Source organism: Nannobrachium achirus, assembly GCF_963921795.1.
Source record: "Nannobrachium achirus genome assembly, chromosome: 9".
In the NCBI taxonomy this organism is placed as follows: Eukaryota; Metazoa; Chordata; class Actinopteri; order Myctophiformes; family Myctophidae; genus Nannobrachium; species Nannobrachium achirus.
The window spans coordinates 18,601,487-18,617,319 of NC_137818.1; the positions used below are offsets into that span (position 1 = coordinate 18,601,487).

The 15,833-nt window shown below is 42.2% G+C and overlaps 1 protein-coding gene across 1 annotated transcript in view; it reads right to left on the reverse strand.

Moving 5' to 3' along the window:
* Positions 1 to 688: 688 nt before the first annotated feature.
* Positions 689 to 15,833, reverse strand: part of nkain4 (sodium/potassium transporting ATPase interacting 4) — a 128,377-nt gene continuing 113,232 nt past the window's right edge. Inside the window, exons 6-7 of the mRNA XM_080733634.1 lie at positions 3,185 to 3,269; positions 689 to 1,017 (exon numbers count right to left, since the gene is read on the reverse strand). Coding sequence (XP_080589760.1) covers positions 1,008 to 1,017; positions 3,185 to 3,269 — 95 coding nt within the window. The 3' untranslated portion in view covers positions 689 to 1,007. The remainder of the gene's footprint in view (positions 1,018 to 3,184; positions 3,270 to 15,833) is intronic.

Sequence of the window (15,833 nt, forward strand, 5' to 3'; positions counted from 1 at the left end):
TACATGTTCTCCACTGGCAGTCATGTTCTTAGCATTAAAAGGGATATTTCACTTTCAAAACATGTTTGGTGGTCACTCTGGCTTTTGTGTGAGCAGCAACCCAGGCAGTTAGCTTGATTCATTATTTAGACAATGTGATATTCATTTTTATCACCACGTGCCTCCTTTCTATTATGCACCCGTTGTAACTTCAAAGTCCATTTTAAACTATGTTAGATTCACTGAGAAAACAGACGTCCTGGGGTCATGGTGAATGACGCTGTCCTAATGTGTGAGGGTAAAAAAGTTGAGTGGGTTCAACGCAAATTGAAGTTACAATGGGTTATATAGGAAGGGGGTGTGACTGATAAAATGAATATCAAATTATGTAAATACTGAATCAAGCAACTTAAAAAAACTGGTCTGAAAACATGTTTGAAAGAGATAAATATCCCTTTAAGACAAACACAAAGCATGGTCAATGTAAAATATGCACTTCAGAGCGTAGAAAAACTCAGAAAGGAACGATTGATTCTTTTCCCCCCTCCAAGTACACAATACCAGGCATTGTTACACTGTAACACCCCCACCACCACCACCCCCTCACTCCCACACACACACAAACTCCAACCCCACCCCGACCCTTTCGTCCCAAACACTCCAAAAACAATGGACCGGACCTATAACACTGGAAGGGAGTGCAGGCAGGCAGTGCACCACCCATCACCGTAGCAGTGAAAATAACATGTCTGAAAGTTACTCGGAAAAGAGATGGAAATCAAGAAAGGCAGGAATGTGCAGCATTCCATCCACCGCCCCGGGGCACCGGTGGCGAAAAAAGTAGGACACATAAAATGTGTCAGGAGAACAGCCGTTGTTGTGTGTGTGTGTGTGTGTGTCTGTGTGTGTGCGTGTGCGTGTGCGTGTGTGTGTGCGTGTGTGTGTCTGTGTGGGAATTTTTCGGTGTGGCGTCCCGTCCGTCGGCGCCCTCTGCAGGACACTCTGTCTCTCTCTCTCTCTCTCTCTATTTACGTAGACCTGGAGGGAACACATAGAAGACAGAGGGTTAAAAACGACACCCGTCCCGGTGTAAGAGCCCAAAATATACCCCTGCCTATAGCCTGGGATCAATGCCATCTTAGGGTGTTTTCTGATCCGGTCTGGAGCATGAATAACATTACGTCATCAGGCGGACAGAACACACGACTGGGACCAGGGGCGTCACAATGGGGGGAAAAGTGGGACTGAGTCACTATAGGCCCAAGGTGGAGGGGCCTTAATTATTATATGCTTTAGCTGTTGAAAAATAGCAGATATACAAGCTCACAGCGCGGCACCAAGTGCCGCGCTGCGAGCTTGTAGATCTGCTATTCTTGAAAAGTCGTGAAAATGTCTTTGAATATAATGTATTTTTTAAGCGAACATTTGTAACTCAAATTTTGCTTCTGGGGGGTCTTTGGAACGAAATATTTTGAGATGGGGGTCTGTGGCCAAATGCATATAATTTTAAAAGGTTTGAGCACCACTGACATAGAAACATAGGTTTAAAAAAAAAATACTTTTTTGTTCTCAAGTGTGTCATGACAAGCGTTCGTATTCCCCCGCAGCCCTGTGACAGGATGTAGCAGGTTTAACAATGTTGTTTACTCCCAAACCACTGACACTTCCTGCCTGGAACTAACAGTGCACCGTACTGTTAGTACACACAGTCACACACACACACACACACACACACACACACACACACACACACACACACACACACACACACACACACACACACACACACACACACACACACACACACACACACACACACACATACCGGTACTGTTACTTTCACTGTACACTCGTCGCTCCCAAACTGACTTAAAGGGACACCAAACCCTCGTCTAGGCTGAGTTTGTAGTTAGTTGTTTTTTTCCAGTTTAACCCATTAAAATCAAACCTCGGTTCGAAGTGGAGCGGTGAATTTGAGCAGCTGTACCCCATGTGAGTGAGTGAGTGAGTGTAAACTGTGCCTGTGAGTGAGTGGTGAGTGTGCCTGGCCTGCACAAAACAGCGCCCCTCCTTTAACTAGTGTGTTGTGTGTGGCCACTCAAGGTATTGCCAGGCTACGGACACGGCCAGCCACCCAGCCACCCACCCAGCCACCCACCCACGGATATACCTGTCTATTGGGAGCGCTTTCACCGCTCCAAAAAACAAGAAAGCATCCGTGTCATTTTGGATTTTAGCGTTTATCGTCTCTGTCGGGTGGAAACCTCATACAGGTGGCCACCGTTTCAACTCTTCAGTATTTACTGCACTTTTCCTGCATATCGTCACTGTCGGGCAGAAACCTCGTATCTCCAAGTTTCAAATATTTATGTTTTTTCATAAAGTAAAGCCCTGCTTCATCATACAAGACTGTCACACAAGACTAGTGAAAACAGCCGATCTACAAGCACACAACACCTCGCACCTAAATCATTTTTAAAATGATAAATGCAAAACGAACGGTTTTGGACATACAAGGTTTCCACCCGACAACGACGATATGCATTTTTCCCACAGGTTTCTTTCCCTGGTTTGCCTTTCTGTTTTTTTGTGGAGAATGGAGCGTATTTTTGCAGATACCTGCAAATGGCAAGAAACCAATCCATTCCCATTGAAAAGCAGTGCCCCAGGTAGATTTAAACTTTGAAGTCAGAAAAGGTCATAAAGATAGCAAAACTAGCCTATATCTACAAGCTCAATGTTCAGCCAATCCACTTGAAATCGTATTGCCAATGGCAGGACGTGTGAAGTTTTGAAATGCCACATCTGTATGTCCAGAAATGTCACTTTTCAGAATTCCAATTCAAAAGCACTAAAAAATGTAGCAGATTCTCCAGCGCAAAACGTGTCGCTTGTGGATCTGCTACTTTTGATGCTTTTGCGTGACGCTGTGGCATGATGATCAGGTAAGGCGTTAGTTTACGAAGACAAGAGGGTTCTGCCCGACAGCAACGATATACTGTAGCAATATAGGTTTTTCAGAAAACATTCAGAAGACATTTGTATGATGGCTTTAAGTTTCCCCCTTGGGATAATAAAGGTATCTATCTATCTATCTATCTATCTATCTAGGTTAATTAAAGGTTAAAAATGACAGCGGATGAAAAGCGCTGGTGCCTTTTGGAGTTGTGTGCATGTTAGCTGACTATTCCACAGCCATACTTACTGGTACATGGGCTTTAAGAGCAGATGAGATGGTTTCTCATTGACATGGTAGAGTGGGAATGGGTCAAATCCACCAATGAAATCAACTGAAAACACACAAATAAAGGAATCAAACACAAAAATAATTATGAAGGAAATAAACTATGAAATAAAATAAAACTAGATGAACAAACAACAATACAGAAGAAAAATAAAAACACAGGCGTGACAATGAGAGACAAACACAAACAACAAACTAAACCAGTGGTTCTCAACCTGTGGGTCGGGACTCGGGACCCCCAGAGGGGTCCCCAAATTATTTTGGGGGGGGGGGGGGTCCCCAGATGATTAACTTAATGTGCAATGTTGTTTTCTCACTCAACAGTAAACAAACCAACATAACGTTTAAGTGTATAGAGGGTATCTGCACAGATCTAAAGTATTTTTAATACCTCTAAAATGACAAATTAAACATTGGCCAAAGTGTAAACAATTAGAAGCCGAAATTGTGAAAATAGCTGATCTTCATGCTCACAACGCCTCGCATTGCGATCTGCTATTTTCTTTTTTTGCAATTCTTTATTTAGGGAAAAATAATTACATCCTGTCACAAAATTCCATCTATATATAAATATATACACATGTATAACATTGGTAGAGGATGATTTTGTTTCTGAATAAAACTCTTCCTAAATTACCATCCATTTTCTTTTTTTACACACAAACATAAAAGGAAAATAAAATAAAATAAAATAAAAGCATGTACTATTTACATTGAGGTCAGGGAAGCAGACATGAAAATGAAATGTCAGAAAAACCAAAGAGAACATTGTGGCTTTTTACCAGCTATGTCTTTGTGTTAGGGGGAAGAAAAATAAAAAATAAACATGCAAAAGATCTACATTTGAAAGTAAATACCTGCATAAAAGGAACAACATTTAGTTTCACCATGTTATACTAAAGCCAGACCCAGTCCTTATTGCATAACTAGCCCAGTCCGACCATAGTTTTAGGAATTTTTCCATTTGCAGGCGGAGTGAGAAGGTGATTTTCTCCATTATATATATGTCATTCACTATATCCGCCCAATCCTCCTTTTTAAGAGGGTCGGGAAGTAGCCAGTGTCTGGTGATGTTTTTTTTGCAGGCAACCAGCAAAATATGGAACAGGTAGGTATTGAGATGACCATTGTGGAAGTCAGTTTTCCCAAGTATGAAGATGTCAAATTGAAACGGTATTTTCACCTTAAACACGTCCTCCAGTGCCTTGTGTATTTCTGTCCAGAAAGGCCTTATTACCGGGCAGTCCCAGAATATGTGCCAGTGGTTGGCGTTTTGATTGCCACACCGTCTCCAACACGTTGCGTCCTCCCCTGCAAAATGTCTCTTCTGCTTTGGTGTCGAATCGAATCAAACATTTCCAACCAAATTCCCTCCACGAATGGGAGTTGGTACATTTCCATTGGGAATCAAAACAACCACCCCATTCCTCATTTGATATCTCAAAGTTACCTTCACTTTCCCACTTGTTTTTCACATATTCTGTTGAATAACCCTTTTTAGACATAAGTCCACTATACAATCTGGAAATGATACCTCTGTTGGGACCTGAGGAGTGAGCGTCAATAATTACTCTCAGAATAGGATCCTCCAAATCTAATGATGGCTTAACCTTTTGGTTAAAGTAATCTCGTAATTGCAGATACCTGAAAAAATCCTCCTTTTCCAAATTGTGTTTTCTTTTTAGTGTCTGGAAATCTCTTAGTTGACCTTTTTCAATTATTGAATAATATGTTGTTATTCCTTTAGACTGCCAGTGTTTAAATCTAGAATCTAATTGATTGGGTTTAAAATCAGGATCATATGCACACCATCTGATTATTTTGAGTATACTCCATAAACCATATTCATCTCTAACAGACTTCCAGACCTTTATTTGAAATTTTATCCAGGGATTTTTCTCTTTATCTATGAATTTAGATAGATCATTATTGCCAAGCATTGCTTTAATTGGGGGATCCTTGATTAGTGACACCTCTATATCCTTCCATCTGGCATGGTACCCTGGGTTACATAGATTAATCAATGGTCTAATTTGGGAAGAGTAGTAGTAATCTTTGAGGCATGGTACAGCCATTCCACCCTTCTCTTTTGCTAATTGTAAAGTTTTGAACCTAACCCTAGGTTTTTTACCCTGCCAGATGAAGCGTGATATCATTTTATCCCATTCAGAGAATTGTTTTGTTGAGATTTCAAATGGAAGAGCCTGAAACAAAAACAGGAATCTTGGGAGAATGTTCATTTTAACAGTTTCAACTCTTTGCGTAAGGCTCATATAAGGATTGGAGTTCCACCTCTGAATATCGGATTTTATTTTCGCCAGCAGGGGACCATAATTAATTTTTTCCAATGTGGACATTTCTTTTGGTAGCAATATGCCCAAATATTTTAATGTGTTTTGTCCCCATTTCAAATTGAGTTTGTCTTGTAATTGTTTTGTTGGAGCATAGTTTAGGGTCAGAATCTGAGTCTTCTGAACGTTTAATTTATAGCCTGAGTATGTTCCAAAAGCGTCCAAAAGTTTAAACAGTTCAGGCAGTGACTCTGATGGTTGACTTAGATATATCAACACATCGTCTGCGAATAACGCCGATTTGTGTTGTTCCCCTTTAATAGAAATGCCTTTGATGTTATCCGACTGTCTAATTCATTGGGCCAATGGTTCTATGAAAATCGCGAAGAGTCCCGGACTCAGCCCACATCCCTGTTTTGTCCCACGTTTTAGCTCAATTTTATCCGATAGGTAACCATTTACCTTGACTCGGGCTACAGAGTTGTCATATAATGTGTTAATTCCTTTAATGAACACCTCATGGAACCCCATCTTCTCCAGAACCTTAAATAAGAAGCTCCAAGACACAGAATCGAAAGCCTTCTCGCAGTCTAGACTGATCAGAGCCGCCGGTATTTTATGCTCCTGTATGTGGCTAAGTATGTGTAACGAGCGTCTGATATTGTCGTGTGTAGTTCTTAAAGGGATAAAACCTGTCTGGCATGTCTGGCAGAGTGAGGAAATCACTGCCTCAACCCTCCTGGCAAGAATAGACGTATACAGTTTATAATCAGTGTTAAGGACCGAAATAGGTCTATATGCACCACAGTCCAATCTATCCTTACCCTCCTTAGGTATTACTGATATAGTAGCCTCCCTCCATGATGGAGGAATTTTACCTTTTATTAAAGCCTCGTTAAAAACCTTAACTAGACTTTGGGTTAGCTCTGGTCTGAAGGTTTTGAACCAGTCGGAATTATACCCATCGGGTCCAGGTGTCTTATTCGCTTTCAACCTGGAGATGGCGGCATTTACCTCCTCTTCAGTTATTCTGGATACCATTTCATTACTTTGACCTTCAGTTAGGGTAGGTAAATCAAGTGAGTCCAAAAACTGTTCTATTTCTTGTCCTTCTTTTAAAGGTGGCTGTGTGTATAACTTTTTGTAAAACTTTTGAAAGGCTAGCTGTATGTCACTTTGTTTATATACAATGTTTTTGGAATCAGGGTCTCTGATTTTGTAAATTGTATTATCCGCCTGTTGTTGTTTCAATTTTCTTGCCAGGAGTTTAGAGAATTTAGAACCACATTCATAATACCTTTGTTTTGTGAATATCATCTTTTTTTCTAATTCTTGTGTGTAACAAATGTTTATTTGAGTCCTAGTTTCTTTCAATTTTGAGATGAGTTCCTGAGTTTGCTCCTCCTTATGTTTTGTTTCAAGCTCCTTCAATTGTCTGTTTAATTCAATTAGCCTCACTTGTCTTTCCTTCTTTTTAGATGCACAATATGAAATGATTTTCCCGCGAAAAACACATTTCAACGTGTCCCAAACAATTTCTGGCCCGACCTCACCGTTATCATTTTCTTCTAGAAACTGTTTTATTTCTTCCCTCATCTGGGTTTTGAAAATTAAATTATTGAGAATGCTTGAGTTTAACCTCCAAAGTGTATTTCTAGGGCTACCCGACAGTTGCAGTGAGAGAGAAAGAGGGGCATGATCTGACAAATCTATGTTTCCTATTTCACAGTGTCGAACCCTATGCCTATCTTTTTTGAAAATAAAAAAATAATCTATTCTAGAGTATAGGGAGTGGGGGTGAGAGTAGTGAGTATAGTCCCGCCCTGTAGGGTAGAAGTCTCTCCAAAGATCTATAACTCCGAGCTCTGTCATAAGTACCTTAAATTTCCTATGTAGGGAGGTTTGAGTAAATTGTTTTGATGTGTCTGACCTTTGAAGCCTAATATTCCAATCTCCCCCGGCTATAACCAGGCCTGTGGTGTCTGTCATTAAATCTAGCATTTTCCTGTAAAAATTGAAATCACTGCCTGGGGGGGCATACACATTCAGTAGTGTGATTGGGATACCTTCAATCTTCCCAGAGATTAGTATGTATCTTCCTTCTTTATCTTTTATTTCGGAAATTAATTCAAAGGGAATTTTTTGAGAAAATAAAATAGCTACTCCTCTCCTGTGCCCCGTCCTATAGTATGAGTAATACACCTTGGAGAAACCCATTCTTTTCAACTTTTCATGTTCAATCGAGTTAAGATGAGTCTCTTGCAAAAATACAATTTGTGCGTTCTCCTTTTTCATTTTACTCAGGATCTTACTTCTCTTGGCCGGACTTAAAATTCCATTTACATTAAATGAGATTATTTTCAAGTCCTGATTATTAGCCATAGTTCCCTTTAAGTGTTAGATTTTCTGTATATCTCCCCATAACAAAAACAAATTTCAAAACAATATGCTTCCCTGTACCTCTTACAAACATCACAAAACGGAAAAAAGAGAAAAAAGAAAAAGAAATGAATAGATTAATTTTACATTTTTCGTTGTCTTCCAAAAAAGAGGCTCTGTCTATTTGAGCCTTTGAGGGGTTTAAGATGACTAACTCCCCTGAAAGGGATGGCCTGCTCCTAACTAAGGTTAAAAGTAGGGCCCTTTGAAGTGACTGCATAAACGTGTGTGGTCTTGGTGTTGAAACATTGTGACCTTTAAGCTTTGATAGAAAATAAAAATAAAATCTAAATAAAAGGAGACTTATGGCTTCCAATACTTTCTAAATTAAATCAAATCAATGGCCATTATTATTACAGGACAACAAATCCCTCATGAAAAAAAAACAACAAATAAAAACCCCTTCGAAAACAAAACAAGAACTTTATCACGAACTTATCTGCAAACCCTTATCTTCTTGCACCAGTAGGACGTCGTTTGTACTGCTGCAGCTTTTGTATGGCAACGTTGGGTTTCTTTGCATTGGATGAAGACTGGGGCGCCGATCGGTTCCTCCTCTTCTCTGCCACTTTCCAGTCTGAGAGACGCTGTAGTTCACGCTGGTCTGGGTTGGTTGCAGCTGGGATGATGTCGATCTGGAAACCCCTCGCGGCCATGTCCTCCGTCGCCTCTGCTGCGTTCTGGTACAGAACGGTCCCGTCGCTGTAGAATACCCTCATTCTGAATGGGTAGGGGGTTTGGAATTTTATTTTTTGATTTTTTAATTCTTTCTTTGCTCCAGAGTATTTTGCCCTCTCTTTGAGGACAGCAGGTGGGTAGTCATGGTCGACGAAAAAACGCTTGTCAAGGTAGAAGACCTGCTTTTTCTGCCACGCTCGGCGAATCACCTCCTCCTTCATTTTGTAACTTGCAAACTTGGCGATGATAGAGCGCGGTTTAGCCTCGGGGTCTGTGGGCGCCGGTCCCAAGGCTCTGTGGCAACGTTCAATCCCCAGGTCTGTTTCTGCTGGGAAGTCTAATGCTAATTTCAACATGGTTTCAACAAAAGCCCCCATTTCGTTGCCTTGTATGCCAGCTGTTGCCTCTTCCGAAACACAATAAAGTCTTATGTTCCCCCTTCTTGCCCGTCCCTCGGCGTCGACCATTTTAGCTTCCATCTCCGCCTGACGCTGCAGAAGCCGGTTCACTAGTACTGTTGTTGACTGTAGTACCGTTTCAACTTCGTCTATCCGGCTCTCTGCCTCGTCCATCCGTTTGTTGGTCTTGTTCAGCTCTTGTTTTATTTCAGCAAGCTGTGCCTTGTTGTCCTTTCTGAAGCCCCGAAGCTCTTTTAGTATGTCTAGGAGGCTTGGGCCGTCTTCCTCCTCCTCCACCATGTCCTCAGGCGGCTGGGTCTCCGTGTCGCCGCCGCCGCCGTTCTGGCCGTCGCCGAGTTCTGGCCATTCATCCATATTTGTGGTCACGGAAGCATACGTTCTCCTTCTAGTAGATACCCCGCTGCTCATCACTTTGAATTAAACACCCTTTGACTTTATTTAGATATTCACGAGGTTATTTCTTTATCACCGTCACGGAGCTCCACGTTCAAGCTGCCATCTTGTTTCGTGAACCGGAAGGACTCCCGCGATCTGCTATTTTCACAATAGAACCGTGTTATAGCTACAAAATGTAATGACTCAATTTGTGCTTGTCAGGGTGGGGGGGGGGGGGGGGTCCCCAGTTCAACTATGATTATTTTGGGGGTCGCATCCTGAAAAGGTTGAGAACCTGTGGATTAAACAACAAAATGAATGATAAGAAATGCCTGTCGTGACAGATGAAATGCAGGGACGATGTGAGGCGATCTGCTGTATGTGTTTTTTTCAACTTTCCAACAAAACAACCCAAAGTCCATTCCACAGAAAACCCAATTTACTCATCGACTCATTTTTATCTACGGAGCCAGAGGGAAAGCCAGGGGGGGGGGGGGGGGGGGGGGGGGGGGGAATTGGGTGGATGTCAGGCCAGCTGTCAAAATAGCTCTGGATTTTTTTTATCGCTCTGGAGCAGAGGTGACCTTCGGTTAGGCCGTTGACCCTCACACACACGCACACACACACACACACACACACACACACACACACACAGACACACACACACACACACACACACACACACACACACACACACACACACACACACACACACACACACACACACACACACACACCGATCAAAACCCCCCTCCTGTTTGCTTGGGGCCGCAACGCGGGGAGCAAACATGACGCATATCCCATCCCGTCAGGTAGAGGAGAGAGAGAGAGAGAGAGAGAGAGAGAGAGAGAGAGAGAGATGAGGGTGGGACATGTTTTGGTGTATCTCCTCGTACATACGTGCAGAGATGTGTTTATAAGATCATGGATAGATTGGTGCCACTGAGGGGACAGGGGATGGAGGGGGATGGAGAAGGGAAAGGGGAGGGTGGGAGAGGAGAGAGGGGACAGTGGAGTGAGAGGACAGAGGGAGAGTCAAGCTTGTCACACTGACCGACAGAGGTCGGCCAAAGAGATTAAAGCTTGAAAGAGAGCGTGTCAAAATAAGAGCCAGCAGCTCCAGTAAGGAGAGAAGGACAGGAGCCTTGCAGTAAAACGCGTGTATGAGAGAGAGAGACCGCTTTAGACCGATTTCAACCTGCCATCCCTGATTTGGACATTTAGAGCTGAAGGTTTTCAAAACGTTTCTCCAGAACTCTGCGATGTTCCTAAAGAGTCGCACAAAAGCGTAAAAAGTAGCAGTAGACCTGCCTCTTTTGCTACTTTTAAATTTGAATCCTGGAAAAGTAACCGGGCTTATTTCCGCACGGCGTCATCGTACAACAACGCATTAAAAAGGGCTTAATATAAGAGGTAAATTAGGGCTGTCCATACTGTCTCCGACCGCTGAACTTTTCATCTAAAGTGTCCGGTTCAACTACAAAATGATCACTCGCAACATCTGAAAAGCACTAACCCAAATCTTTGTTCGGAAAGCTGCACGTCGGAAAGTCTGAACTATCCGAGGAATAGTTCAGTGGTTATACGAACAGTGAGTTCCAGTTCAACAGGATAACTGACTGTGGAACCTTTTTTTTTTTACCGTCCAGATTGTTGTCTTTTCTACAAAAGGAATGACTTTGGAACAAAAAGCAAACAGAGACGAAAGTATAGGAACCCCCTCCCGATAAGAAGAGGCAGCTCTGGTGGACGCTGATAGAGAGGGGACAGGATGAGCGCTCTGACGGTGGTCCGTCCGTTCGTCTGTCCCCGTCCTTCCCTCGGTCCCCTGGCTCAGCGGTTCTCAACCTGTGGGTCGGTATTTTAGGGGGTCCCCAGATGATTAACTTAATGTGCAAAATTGTATTCTCTCTCAACAGTAAACAAATATAAGCCGAACTACTTACAGTCATAGCATGCCACCAGCGCAACCAAGCATAAGATGACTTGTCTTAGTTCTACTTGATCTCTTCTCCACTAGAACAAATAGTAAATCAAAACAAGCTCACCGCGCTTGTAACTGCTATTTTAGCAAACTTATCCACCTGTTTCCGCGAGAATTTACTGTAGCATTATCTGTGGGACACTTCCGGTTAACAGCAGACATACAAGCTCATGTCGCGTTGCAAATGCAACCGTTGTGAGCTTGTAAATCACACTCGGCTGCGGCGCCGGAAGCTGCCGCACACCTTCTGTGCAATGCACGATGGGACATTGGAAACTTGTGGATACAGCTTTATAATTTACAAAAAACATAAAAAGGTGAAACGAGGGGATACAAGGTCTCTGCCTGACAACCATGATATGTGTGAGGAGTGACACGCAGTAAATGACAGATACAGTATGTACTGTTAGTGTAGGCAGATTCCAGGGACTCTGTGGGTTCCTTTAGGGGGGTCTAAACTCTAAATTGACACATATAAATCTATAGCTCTGACAGTGTACATTTGTAGACTGTCAGAGTTAAGGTGGAGACCTTGATATGTGAAAGATTGAGAAACACTGGTGTAGGCCACCATGTACACACGCACGCACGCACGCACGCACGCACGCACACTTAAGTGGGGTTCCCTGGCAGTGGGCCAGGTATCTCCTCCTCAGTCAGAGTGTTGTTAATGCTTTTCATTGGCTCAATATTCATGAAACTCACAGACAGACAGACAGACATAGCCAGTTGTGTAAAAAAAAGAAAAAGTAAACATCAGCTTAAATAGCTGATCTAATAAATAATAATGAGTAGGATGTTCATTTAGCAAAAAGAAGGAAGAAAGTCTTCCAAAGTTGAAATATGGAGATACAACATGGAACTTCAACAGTGGTCCGGGACCACTAGGGGTTAGGGTCCTCAAAGTTACCACAGGAGGTCCTCCAAATCTTTGAGTGATAGAAACCTTTTCATATTAACCACTCGAACCCTAGCTTCCATATTCTGAGAACTTTAGCCAAGAATAGCAGATCTACAAGCTCACAACACCTTGTGAGCTTGTAGATCGGCTATTTTTGGCAAAGAGCTTAGGTTTAGAGGGGGAAAAAGAGCAGACTAAGTACAGAAAGGTCAAGTTTATTAAGTATTGACGGTTCAAGTGGTTAAATATCTGAAAACACAAATTGACATGAATCCAAAATACACTGACGATTGTGCTGACAAACAATGAAACTACAGTATATGGAATCTATGAACAGGTTGTGGGGGTCCCTGCTTCATCTCTCTCTCTCTTGGCCTGAACATGTTGAAGACCCCTGATATACAAGGTTTCTGCCTGACAGCAACGATAAGCATTCTGACAGTAATATAAAAGAGAAAAAAAGAAAAAAGAAAAGAAACAATCTGGTTATTGTTTCTATTCTAGGAGAGCTCATCAGTTGGCAGGGAGCTTTTTCTTCTGTGATGACTGTGTTTATGCAGGAGCCAAGCGCAAACGCGCGGCTCCCTGCCAAAGCCACACAATTGTGGAGGGGCCCGAGGCATGGCCCAAACTGAGCTGCTTTCTGGAGGGGCCCGAGGCATGGCCCACACTGAGCTGCTTTCTTTGTGCACTGTCAGGGAACACACACGGAAACCTCTCATTATCCTCTGACTGGATCACCAGTAACGCAGATCTCATCACTCCCAATTTTGGGAAGACCCACCTCTTCAGACGCCACCTCAGCCCTTGACATGAGGACCACGTTTTTGTTACTTAACCCATTTGTAGCCGATCCCGAGAATACTTGTGAAAAATACTCGAGTACTCGGAGTGCCGAGTATACTCGCGTAAAATACTGTATATAGAGTAACGCTGGCAATCTTACCCTACGGTCCGTTGGAAAGTCCTGGCACGATTGGACTCGCCGATTCATCATCATCGCGGATCCACGTGCACAAAATAGTAATCCCTTAACATGGAGGCCGACGGTCGATCTCATCTTTAATGTCCATTTTCTCCAAAAAACACTTTTGAAGCCAAGGATGGCATTAGATTCTCGCTGAAAAAACACAAGCTGAAAGGCAACGATCGGCCATTACAGCAACCGCATGGGATGACGATCGCTTCCGGTGAATGACGTCATGACGTCAAACAGGAAATGTTTACGCAATCGACTTCTGGCCTTCAAAATAAGAGACTGGCCGCGAACGGAGCAGGCGAACGGCGCGCTGGACATTTAACCCGTTCATGTCTGGAGCACAAAATGAGTTAAAGGAGTAGTTCACCCCAATAAATTTACCCCCATTCGTTCCGGATGGGGACCCAAATCGACTGGGGTCCCCATCCGGAATCAATGGGGGTAAATTTACTATAATCAAATTTTTGTCTTAGGAATGCGACAAAAAACTAAAAATATTATTGAACTCAAGTCTCCATAGTGTGACTAATCAATAGAAAAAAAGTCATTTTGGGGGTGAACTACTCCTTTAAGCTTGTTTTCTTTTTCTTGGTCACAATCCATATTCTAACTTTTTTTGAATAAACTAACGCCCCAATTGATCATACTGTACTACGGCGTCACACGAAAGCATCAAAAGTATCAGATCCGCAACCTGGAAACGTGCCATGAAGCGTTTGAATCCTGAAAAGTAACAGTTTCCACCGGGGGGCACAGACACGTCAGTCTCTCCTTAGCAGAGAGAGAAATTAAGCAGGGACCCCAACAACCTTATCATAGAATCCATATAGTTTCATTGTTTGACAGCACAATCATCAGTGTATTTTGGATTCATGTCAGTTCGTGTTTTCAGATATTTAACCGCTTGAACCGTCAATACTTAATAAACTTGACTTTTCACTCTGTACTCGGTCTGCTCTTTTTCCCCTCTACATCAAACCTCTTAGCCGAAAATAGCCGATCTGCTATTTGTGGGCTCGCCTATAAGGCGAGCACACTTTAGATATTGTCAATATTTATTTATCTATCAGGCAGGCAATCAGTAGACGGGATTTTCGGTTCCTTTCTACTCCTACATACTTAGTGAGAAAATGAAAATAAAAACATCAATGTGTTCAGCTTACTGTGGCGCAGTGTGCTATTATTTTTTATAGCAATCGGCCAAATGGTGGCGCTGTAGGAAGCCTTCGAAAGTGCGAACTTTGAACAGGTATAGCTCATGCTGTGTTATACATACAGCCATGAAACCTGTATACACTTATGCGTCTCCTCATGCCGAACAACTTTTACCCTCTAACTTTTGACCTCTGACCTTTAGGTCTCCCACAATTCGGAATTATATGAAAAACAGTAAAAATCTATCTCCTCCTGGTTTTTTTTCGTTACGCGCACAAAACTTTTTTCACATGAACTTTGGACCAATACGGTCAGATTTATCTCGGCGGATTTCTTTTAAAGTGAAATATCATTTTTTAATAATTCAATAGATATTGCGGTTTTATGCAAATTATTCTTCTGCCTCTAAATCATACATGCAAAGTTACACGTTCATGGCATTTGGCAAAGATGTGGAGGGTTAGTCAAAGTATCACTGAAACCAATTTTATTCCAATCGGCCAAAAGGGGGCGCTATACGAAGCGTTTGAAAATTCAAACTTCAAATGGGCATAAGTCATGACTCGTTTCGTTTGAAGACATGTAACTTGTTACACGCGTGCTTTGACTCGAGCGGAAGACATCTGTGTCGTTGTTAAGTAAGCTCCGCCCTTCGGTTTTCCGCCATTTTGAGCAGTTTGTAAAACGCGTAAACCCGCTTTTATTCTGGAATTTTCGCTCCACGCGCACAAAACTTTTTTTACGTGAACTTTGGACCGATATCTAAAGATCTGTCAGATCGGATTTCTTTAAAATTGAAACATGCTTTTTTAAATGAATTCAATGAATATTGCAGTTTTATGCAAATTATTCTTCTGCCTCTAAATCATACATGCAAAGTAACATGTTCATGGCATTTGGCAAATATGTAGAGTGTTAGTCCAAATATCACTAAAACCAATCTTACCCCAATTGGCCAAAGGGGGGCGCTATATCATTTTGAGCAGTTTGTGAAACGCTTAAACCCGTTAGGATTTTTTTTTGCAATTTGCATGAAACATTCTACACACAATCTAAGGACCTTTATCTAATATGCCTATGAAGTGCACACACACAAAAAGATTATAATAATAATGAATATAGCTGCAAGCAGCGATAAAGTGTCCAAAGCCAAAAACACCTCAAATCATGAATACAGCCTGCAATGTGCGTGAAATCTTGCAAACACATTCCCAATAGGTCAAGGAGCAGATACCACCCTTCTTACATTGGCCTGTTATAGCGCCACCAGCGGGTCAACTTTTGCACAACACATTTTTGGAACAAAATGGACCAATCTTTGATGTCAGTAACGTCAAAGAGAGCACTGCCTGCGATCTTGACATTTTGTACATTTATAGCCATTGTTTT